Source organism: Nerophis lumbriciformis, linkage group LG37 (genome assembly GCF_033978685.3).
Source record: "Nerophis lumbriciformis linkage group LG37, RoL_Nlum_v2.1, whole genome shotgun sequence".
Lineage (NCBI taxonomy): Eukaryota > Metazoa > Chordata > Actinopteri > Syngnathiformes > Syngnathidae > Nerophis > Nerophis lumbriciformis.
In genome coordinates this window covers 8280319-8291850 of record NC_084584.2, presented here as the reverse complement: position 1 = coordinate 8291850, position 11532 = coordinate 8280319, and the positions used below count along the sequence as shown (strand labels likewise).

The window sequence follows — 11532 nt, the reverse complement described above, 5'->3', positions numbered from 1 at the left end:
ATGGTAATTTTCCACCAAATGGTGAGGAAACATGTTATTTTATAGACTAACAGATACTACATTGCTTCATTTGGAAACAATTAAGGTATATAAATAAACATTTATACAATAGCTCTGTGTAAATAACTCATTTCCAAACATATATATCCGTAGCTTATAGTCCGGTGCGACTAATATATAGAGAACAAATGTTTTTCTTGCAAAATCTAGTGGGTGCGGCTTATATACCGGTGCGCTTTGTAGTCTGGAAAATATGGTAATTTTCCACCAAATGGGGAGGAAACATGTTATTTTGTAGACTAACAGATACTACATTGCTTCATTTGGAAACAATTAAGGTATGTAAATAACCATTTACAGAATATTTCTGTGTAAATAACTAATTTCACAACGTATATATCTGCCACTTATAGTCCGGTGCGACTAATATATGGAGAAAAATGTATTTTCTTGTCAAATTTAGTGGGTGTGGTTTATATACTGGTGCGCTTTGTAGTCTGGAAAATACGGTAATTTTCCACCAAATGGGGGGTGGGGGGGACCATGTTTTTTTGTAGACTAACAGATACTACATTGCTTCATTTGGAAACAATTAAGGTATGTAGATAAACATTTACAGAATATTTCTGTGTAAATAACTCATTTCACAACGTATATATATCTGCGGCTTATAGTCCGGCGGGGCTAGTATATGGAGACAAAAAGGTTTTCTTGTAGAATTGAGTGGGTGCGGCTTATACACCGGTGTACTTTGTAGTCTGAAAATAACGGGAGTCTTCCAACAAACGGGGGGTGGGGGGGGAAACTTGTTATTTGGTAGACTAACAGATACTACATTGCTTCATTTGGAAACAATTAAAGTATGTAAATAAATATTTACAGAATATTTCTGTGTAAATAACTAATTTCACAACATATATATCTGTGTCTTATAGTCCGGTGCGACTAATATGTGGAAAAATATGTTTTATTCTAAAATGTATATCCCGGTGCACTCTATAGTACATAAAATACGGTGCATTTGCATCTCCTCTTAATACTATGGTGAGTGTTCTCTTCACCTGCCCAAGTTGCGCATGTACATGAAGTCCAACCCTTCAATGGATTCCATTTTATTCGACTATTTTCTCAGTAGATCAGTTTTACGTGAGTCGTCAAGTTTGCACGTGTTTCAATGTACGCCAAAATTTAGCAAAATCAGCCTATTTAAAAAAAATAAAAAAAAATAAAAAAAAGGTGTTATATGCTTGACACAAAGTGATTCTCAGAATGTTCCTGAGTATGTTCTTGATGCTGGAACGTCTCAGCTTGACATTCTCTACTTTCTAAGGTGAGAGAGAGAAAAAAAGAACAGTCATTATGTTTTAAAATGGAACCTTCTACATTCTACTAAAAAATATCATTATTGTCTTTATTGTAACAACAAATGTTAGCTATTCCTCGTCCTCCAGTGATAATGCTACTTGTGAGAAACTCACTTTATTTATCACCATGGAGGCCAGGATTAGTGATTTAGAAGTAGCTAAAACACTGCGGAGGGATGTTAGCCATGTGTTAAAGCAGCTCTTCCTGAGGGTGTTTCAGTGTTATAACTTCACCTTTATCTTGACTTTTGACACCAAAATGCGTCCATTCTTCCTTTTCTGTCTACACACTGTGTCTGCTTGTAAGTACTCTGTGTGTGTGCGCTGCCCAACATGCTCCGCCGTCATGCCCGTTAAAAAAAAAAAAAAAATTGGAAAAAGGTACATTGATGATTTATTAGTACCACTATACTATACTATACTATACTATACTATACTATACTATACTATACCAGCAGCGCATGTGACAGTTCAGAATAAGTAAGTGGAGGTGGAGGCCTCCAGGGTGAAAAACAAGTCACTCCATCTTCATCACTGCAGCGTGTCCATGGAGCCGCCAAGAGGGCGACCATGTTCCGCCCGCGTGTTATTTAATGGCCGTGTCGCCGCCTCCTGGGGGCCTGATTGTTTGCACACCTTTGCAGTCTGCCTGCGTGGGAGGTGAGGGATGAAGGGGGCACTGAGTCAGGCCAGGACTGCTGCACGTTGGAGAAAACACAAGCTGCCTCATTACGTGACTTATGTCTACAGCGTATATATATATATATATATATATATATATATATATATATATATATATATACAAACCCCGTTTCCATATGAGTTGGGAAATGGTGTTAGATGTAAATATAAACGGAATACAATGATTTGCAAATCCTTTTCAAGCCATATTCAGTTGAATATGCTACAAAGACAACATATTTGATGTTCAAACTCATAAAAACTTTATTTTTTTTTGCAAATAACCACTGTGTTACATGGCCTTTCCTTTTAACAACACTCAGTAAAGGTTTGGGAACTGAGGAGACACATTTTTGAAGCTTCTCAGGTGGAATTCTTTCCCATTCTTGCTTGATGTATATATATATATATATATATATATATATATGTATATATTGCATATATTTTTATATACCTTTATACATATGTACCTTTATATATCAATCAATCAATCAATCAATCAGTCAAAGTTTACTTATATAGCCTTAAATCACAAGTGTCTCAAAGGGCTGCACAAGCCACATCAGGGCAAGAAAAATATACCTATACTGTATATATTTTTATATACCTACAGTATATACATATATACCCATATATATGTATACCTATACTGTATATACCTATATACATATATACCTATATAAATACCTATACTGTATATACTTTTATATACATATATACCTATATATATATATATATATATATATATACCTATACTGTATATACCTATATACATATATACCTATATATATACCTTTACTGTATATACTTTTATATACCTATATACATATACTTATATACCTATACTGTATATACTTTTATATACCTATATACATATATACCTATACCTATATACCTATACTGTATATACTTTTATATACCTATATATATGTATACCTATATATATACCTATACTGTATATACCTATATACATACCTATACTGTATATACTTTTATATACCTATATACATATATACCTATACCTATATACCTATACTGTATATACTTTTATATACCTATATACGTATATATATATATATATATATATATATATATATATACGTATATATATATATATATATATATATATATATATATATATATGTATATATATATATATATATATATATATATATATATATGTATATATATATATATATATATATATATATATATATATATATATATATATATATATATATATATATATATATATATATATATATATATATATATATATATATATATATATATATATACCTATACTGTATATACTTTTATATACCTATATACATAATGAACTAAATGTAATGGAGTACATGTAATGGAGTAAATGTAATGTAGTAAATGTAATGGAGTACATGTAATGGAGTAAATGTAATGGAGTACATGTAATGGAGTAAATGTAATGGAGTACATGTAATGGAGTACATGTAATGGAGTAAATGTAATGGAGCACATGTAATGGAGTACATGTAATGGAGTACATGTAATGGAGTAAATGTAATGGAGCACATGTAATGGACTACATGTAATGGAGTAAATTTAATGGAGTATATGTAATGGAGTACGTGTATTATAGTACATGTAATGGAATACATTTAATGGAGTACATGTAATGGAGTACATGTAATGAAGTACATGTATTGGAGTACATGTAATAGAGTACGTGTAATGAGTAGGCCTACATGTAATGATTAAATGTAATGGAGTGCATGTATTGGAGTACATGTAATGGAGTACATGTAATGGAGTACATGTATTGGAGTACATGTAATGGAGTACATGTAATGGAGTACATGTAATGGAGTACATGTAATGGAGTGCATGTAATGGAGTACATGTAATGGAGTGCATGTATTGGAGTACATGTAATGGAGTACATGTAATGGAGTACATGTATTGGAGTACATGTAATGGAGTACATGTAATGGAGTACATGTAATGGAGTACATTTAATGGAGTGCATGTAATGGAGTACATGTAATGGAGTGCATGTATTGGAGTACATGTATTGGAGTACATGTAATGGAGTACATTACTACCTTCCATCCCAAGAATGTCACTCTCCCTTCTTTGGTCTTTTATTTGACACATTTATTTGACAAATCAATAAATAAAAAAGCAATATTATTTCCTTGATATAAATACACATTTACAGTAAAAAAGATGAAATAAATAAAGACTCTCTTAGTCACAACATGGTGCTTCTGTTCCCAACCATCAGTCCGTCTGGACTCACAGCTTACAGTCCTTCAGCTGGGACTCGGGTCCTTCAGCCAGGACTCGGGTCCTTCAGCCGGGACTCGGGTCCTTCAGCCGGGACTCGAGTCCTTCAGCCGGGACTCGGGTCCTTCAGCCGGGATTCGGGTCCTTCAGCCGGGACTCGGGTCCTTCAACCGGGACTGGGGCCCTGCCACCTCCAGCAGGTCTCCTGGACTGCGAGTATATTTGTGGCGTCGTCAAGTTCCTGTCTGAGACCGGCTCAGTTCTGCCTGCCGCTGGCCGGGCAGATCCTGATGGATTTGCCCAGGCGCTCCGGTCCGCTCTGCTGGGCCAAGGACTTGAGGAAACGAGGGTAGCAGTCCTTCTCCATCAGGGTGTAGATCTTGGCTTGGGCCAGGTCGAAACACGTCCGAGCGGGACGCTCCACGCTCTCCTGGATGAGGGCTTTGGTCACGTGGTCCAGGTTGACCTGTTCAAGGACAAGGAGTCAACGATCCGGCGCCTGAGCCCACAAAACAAGCGATCTGGTCGTACCTCCCGGGGAGCGTCCGTGCTGATGAACTCCTCGTAGATCCTCCTGGCCTTGGCGGACATCTTGGAGGGCTTGGTGGTCTTGTAGTCCTCACACGCCAAGTAGAAGGCGATGTTCTCCTCGCTGAACTCCGACACCAGGAAGGCTCGGAATAGGCACAACCCGTCTAGGAAGACCAAGTGGTTGCAGTTAGCATCTAGTTGGCACATTCTGGGTCACCCTAACCCTCCTAAGCTACTTCCTCCAGATCCTTTTGGGCCATACCGAGTATTTTTGGTCGCCTACCAGTCAAGACGCCTGCTAATTTTTTTGTTTTGGTTCATAAAAATGCAACCTATGAAAAGATCAGTGCAGGAAAGTTGACAACATGTAAATGAAGACTGAAGCCGTCCATCATGTCTCACAAGCAGCCAATGACTTTAAAGTCACATGACGCGGCACTTTTCTGCACTTGCATTTTTTTTAAACTGAATTTTTTTTTTTAATAAACCACATTTTTATACACACATTTTTCATTCAATTAAGTGGTCAGCATAAATTTTTATTATTTTTTTATTATTTGTCTTTAGAATATTTCAGTTATAGTTTCAGTTTCAGTTTATGTGGAACATACAATGTCATGCATCACATATTCACACTTGTTTAATTGCATGAAAAGGAGTAAGCAGAAGCAGAGTTGATTTTATCCTACTCCTTTTCACACCGTAGCTATTTTAATCCCATTCCCTTGTTCTCTGTAACAGAACAGTGAACAAATAGATAATACATAAATAATAGTAAGTAAACAAATATTAAATACATAAAAAAAGGGTTCAAGATGTTCATCACAATTATTGTTCTGTGTACTTTGTCAACAATTAAGATGAAAATATTTTTTGATTTGGTAATTCTTTAGTAATTTTTTTGTAATTTAAAAAAAAATTGTTAGTAATTTGTTAGTAATATTTTAGTAATTTTTTTGGTAATTTTTTGTTAAATTGTCTACAAATAGCAATTAAAGGGTCAGTATTAAATAAGATCTGCTTCTTCCTACTCCGTTTCGAACATGTTGCAAAGAGAAACTGTACATGTTGTAAATGAATGAATGTTCCAAGTAATTAAAATAATCAGTTAAATCAGTGTCCAAAATGCGAACTTGGTTTACTTTATTTATTTTTTCAAACGAGCTCATTTTTGCTCAAACGTTTTTATTTGATGAGGTTGTCGGCATAATTTGATGTAGATTAAAAAAAACAAAAAAAAAACTACATAATAGTAAGTCAACAAATATTAAATACATAAAAAAAGGGTTCAAGATGTTCATCATAATTATTGTTCTGTGTACTTTTTCAACAATTAAGATGAAAATATTTTTTGGTTTGGTAATTTTTTAAGTCATTTTTTAGTCATTTTTTTTGTAATTATGTTTGTCATTTTTTTTTGTCATTTTTTAGTAAATTGTCTACAAATAGCAATTAAAGGGTCAGTATTAAATACGATCTGCTTCTTCCTACTCCTGTTCGAACATGTTGCAAAGAGAAACTGTACATGTTGTAAATGAATGAATGTTCCAAGTAATTAAAATAATCAGTTAAATAAGAGTCCAAAATACAAACTAGGTTTACTTTATTATTTTTTTTTAAACAAGTTCATTTTGCGGACACGTTTTTATTTGATGAGGTTGTCGGCATAATTTGATGTAGATTAAAAAAAAATAAAAATAAATACATAATAGTAAGTCAACAAATATTAAATGCATAAAAAAAGGGTTCAAGATGTTCATCATAATTATTGTTCTGTGTACTTTTTCAACAATTAAGATGAAAATATTTTTTGGTTTGGTAATTTTTTAAGTCATTTTTTAGTCATTTTTTTGTAATTATGTTTGTCATTTTTTTTTGTCATTTTTTAGTAAATTGTCTACAAATAGCAATTAAAGGGTCAGTATTAAATAAGATCTGCTTCTTCCTACTCCTTTTCGAACATGTTGCAAAGAGAAACTGTACATGTTGTAAATGAATGAATGTTCCAAGTAATTAAAATAATCAGTTAAATCAGTGTACAAAATACAAACTAGGTTTACTTTATTTATTTTTTCAAACAAGCTCATTTTTGCTGACACGTTTTTATTTGATGAGGTTGTCGGCATAATTTGATGTAGATTAAAAAAAATAAAAATAAATACATAATAGTAAGTCAACAAATATTAAATGCATAAAAAAAGGGTTCAAGATGTTCATCATAATTATTGTTCTGTGTACTTTGTCAACAATTAAGATGAAAATATTTTTTGGTTTGGTAATTTTTTAAGTAATTTTTTAGTCATTTTTTTGTAATTATGTTTGTCATTTTTTTTGGTCATTTTTTAGTAAATTGTCTACAAATAGCAATTAAAGGGTCAGTATTAAATAAGATCTGCTTCTTCCTACTCCTTTTCGAACATGTTGCAAAGAGAAACTGTACATGTTGTAAATGAATGAATGTTCCAAGTAATTAAAATAATCAGTTAAATCAGAGTCCAAAATACAAACTAGGTTTACTTTATTATTATTTTTTAAACAAGTTCATTTTGCGGACACGTTTTTATTTGATGAGGTTGTCGGCATAATTTGATGTAGATTAAAAAAAAGAAATAAATAATACATAATAGTAAGTCAACAAATATTAAATGCATAAAAAAAGGGTTCAAGATGTTCATCATAATTATTGTTCTGTGTACTTTTTCAACAATTAAGATGAAAATATTTTTTGGTTTGGTAATTTTTTAAGTCATTTTTTAGTCATTTTTTTTGTAATTATGTTTGTCTTTTTTTTTGTCATTTTTTAGTAAATTGTCTACAAATAGCAATTAAAGGGTCAGTATTAAATAAGATCTGCTTCTTCCTACTCCTTTTCGAACATGTTGCAAAGAGAAACTGTACATGTTGTAAATGAATGAATGTTCCAAGCAATTAAAATAATCAGTTAAATCAGTGTACAAAATACAAACTAGGTTTACTTTATTTATTTTTTCAAACAAGCTCATTTTTGCTCAAATGTTTTTATTTGATGAAGTTGTCGGCATATTTTGATGTATATTTTTTTTAAATAAAATAAAATAAAAATTAAAATTAAAATAAATAATAGTAAGTCAACAAATATTAAATACATAATATTCAAGATGTTCATCATAATTATTGTTCTGTGTACTTTGTCAACAATTAAGGTGAAAATATCTTTTGGTTTGGTAATTTTTTAAGTAATTTTTTAGCCATTTTTTGTGTGATTATGTTTGTCATTTTTTAGTCATTTTTTAGTCATTTTTTAGTAAATTGTCTACAAATAGCAATTAAAGGGTCAGTATTAAATACGATCTGCTTCTTCCTACTCCTGTTCGAACATGTTGCAAAGAGAAACTGTACATGTTGTAAATGAATGAATGTTCCAAGTAATTAAAATAATCAGTTAAATCAGTGTCCAAAATACAAACTAGGTTTACTTTATTTATTTTTTCAAACAAGCTCATTTTTGCTCAAATGTTTTTATTTGATGAAGTTGTCGGCATATTTTGATGTATATTTTTTTTAAATAAAATAAAATAAAAATTAAAATTAAAATAAATAAGAGTAAGTCAACAAATATTAAATACATAATATTCAAGATGTTCATCATAATTATTGTTCTGTGTACTTTGTCAACAATTAAGGTGAAAATATTTTTTGGTTTGGTAATTATTTAAGGTTTTTTTTTGTCATTTTTTGTGTAATTATGTTTGTCATTTTTTAGTCATTTTTTTGTCATTTTTTAGTAAATTGTCTACAAATAGCAATTAAAGGGTCAGTATTAAATAAGATCTGCTTCTTCCTACTCCTTTTCGAACATGTTGCAAAGAGAAACTGTACATGTTGTAAATGAATGAATGCTCCAAGTAATTAAAATAATCAGTTAAATCAGAGTCCAAAATACAAACTAGGTTTACTTTAATTTTTTTTTAACGAGCTAATTTTTGCTCACACGTTTTAATTTGATGTTGGCATAATTTGATGTAGATTTAAAAACAAACAAACACCGTAGCTATTTTAATCCCATTCCTTTGTTCTCTGTAACAGAACAGTGAACAAATAGATAATAAATAAATAAGTAAACAAATATTAAATGCATAAAAAAAGGGTTCAAGATGTTCATCATAATTATTGTTCTGTGTACTTCGTCAACAATTAAGATGAAAATATTTTTTGTTTTGGTAATTCTTTAGTAAATTTTTTTTAAATTGTTTAAAAAAAAAAAAAAAAAAGTAAAACATTTTTTTAATTTTTAATTTTTTTTTTTGTAATAAAAAAAAAAAATTTAGTCATTTTTTTGGTAATTTTTAGTAATTTTTTGTTAAATTGTCTACAAATAGCAATTAAAGGGTCAGTATTAAATAAGATCTGCTTCTTCCTACTCCTTTTCGAACATGTTGCAAAGAGAAACTGTACATGTTGTAAATGAATGAATGTTCCAAGGAATTAAAATAATCAGTTAAATCAGAGTCCAAAATACAAACTAGGTTTACTTTAATTTTTTTTAACGAGCTCATTTTTGCTCACACGTTTTTATTTGATGTTGGCATAATTTGATGTAGTTTAAAAAATAATAATAAAATTAGTTGACAAAATGTATTTATTTATGGGTGTTTCTAATGTTATTATGGAGAGAGCATCCCACACTAAAGTCCATGTGCACAGCAGATATAGATCATCTACATCTACTGCAGGACCCCCAAATAAAATAACTTTATATACTTCAATTTTTTAACAAGCTCATTTTGCTGACACGTGTTTATTGGACCAACTTGCTCAAAGGCACACAAAAAGTGGTGTTGAGAGTCCAACAAGCAAGGTTGACTTACTGGGACTGCAGAGCATTTTGTGGAAGGACTCCTTCCATTGCGGGCGCTCGTCCACGTGGAAGCTGCCAGAAGAAGAGCAAGAAGATGAGATCCTCCATGTTTGGACTTAAGAAGGGGGGGGGGGGAGCGGGTCTCACCTGGGACTCTGCTGGCTCCTCCTGGGCTGCACCTGGTCCGACTTCTGCAGGAGACTCCCGAACAGAGCCTTCAGCTCCTTGGCCCTGAGAACACACACCTGTCAGATGGAGGAGGAGGAGAAGGAGGAGGAGGACTCACCTCTCCAAGCAGGTGATGGGCAGCAGATCAAGTCCTCTGCACATGGTGAGACGTGGTGTGGTGTGGTGTGGTGTGGTGGACTCTGCAGTACTCCTGTGGATGCTTCTGTGACGTCCGTGTGGGGGCTAGAAGCTTTTTATAGGCCGGCCCCCGGCTGACATCACACATCTCAGCCAATCAGCAGCCAGCAGCAGAGACTTCAGCACATGGAGTCTGAGGAGACGTCCTCACATGGAGTCTGGATGCAGTTTTCTCTAATTGTTCCACCGTCAGGAAGGGAGGACTCTCATCTTCACTGTCATCTTCTGCCAGTGCGGAACATTCTGTGATGTACAACAACCATTTCAACTCCCAGGCTTGCCCCTGACAGTTTGGTTGTGTTTTAGTTTTTCCTCTGTGTGTGTGTAGTGTTTCCTGTCAGCGCTCTTGTTTTGGTTCTGTTTCCTGTTTGTCTCCCTGAGTTCCGTGTCCCCTCAGCTGTGGCTGATTGGCACCTGGCCACACCTGGTGTCAATCAGCCAGCTGCTATTTATACCCGCCCTACCCTCCAGTCACTGCTGGATTATTGTCATTGTCACTGTCACTGTCACTACTACCTGTCTTAATAGTTGTCGTTGTAGCTCTGTCTACTTTTGTTTCACTCTGCTCATGTCATAGTTCCTTCGTGTCGCAGTAAGGGTTTTTGTTTCTTGTCCACAGTTTAGCCTTTGTGCTATTTTAGTTCATAGCCAAGTTTGTTCCTTGTGCCTTTTGTTTGTTCCCTTTTGTTTGTTTTTTTGCTATAGTATTAAATCATGTTTTCTCGCTCAATGCCTGCCGTCATCTCTGCATCTTGGGGTTCGTCACCAACAAACTCTGACACCCTCATCATACAAACTTTTTCCATTCTACAAACTTTCCCATTGTACAAATGTTTCCATTGTACGTGCTTTTCCATTGTACAAACTTTTCCATTGTACAAACTTTTCAATTGCACAAACTTTCACAAACGTTTCCATTGTACAATCTTTTCCATTGTACAAGCTTTTTCATTATGCAAATTTTCCTATTGTACAAACTTTCCCGTCATACCAGCAAACCATTGTACGCACTTTCCCATTGTACAAGCTTTCCCATTGAACAAACTTTTCCATGGTACAAACTTTTTCATTGTACACACTTTTCCATTCTACAAACTTTTCCATTGTACAAACTTTTCCATTGTACAAACTTTTCCATCGTACAAACTTTTTCATTGCACAAACTTTTCCATTGCACAAACGTTTCCATTTTACGAGCTTTTTCATTATGCAAATGTTCCTATTGTACGAACTTTCCCGTCGTACCAGCTAACCATTGTACGCACTTTTCCATTCTACAAACTTTTCCATTGCGCAAACTTTTCCATCGTACAAACTTTTCCATTGTACGAGCTTTTTCATTATGCTAAAGTTCCTATTGTACGAACTTTCCCGTCATACCAGCTAACCATTGTACTAACTTTTCCAGTGTACAAACTTTTCCATCGTATCAACTTTTTCAGTGCACAAACTTTTCCATTGTACAAGCTTTTGCATTATGCAAAT

At 33.3% G+C, this 11532-nt stretch overlaps 1 protein-coding gene across 1 annotated transcript; it reads right to left on the bottom strand.

Moving 5' to 3' along the window:
- Positions 1 to 4220: 4220 nt before the first annotated feature.
- On the bottom strand, positions 4221 to 10059 carry LOC133577419 (regulator of G-protein signaling 5-like). Its single transcript, XM_061931232.2, has 5 exons — positions 9968 to 10059; positions 9829 to 9912; positions 9692 to 9753; positions 4845 to 5008; positions 4221 to 4779 (listed from the first exon to the last, which is right to left on the bottom strand). The coding sequence occupies exons 1-5, from the start codon at positions 10009 to 10011 to the stop codon at positions 4570 to 4572; spliced, it is 564 nt and encodes a 187-aa protein (XP_061787216.1). The 5' UTR covers positions 10012 to 10059; the 3' UTR covers positions 4221 to 4569.
- Positions 10060 to 11532: the final 1473 nt, after the last annotated feature.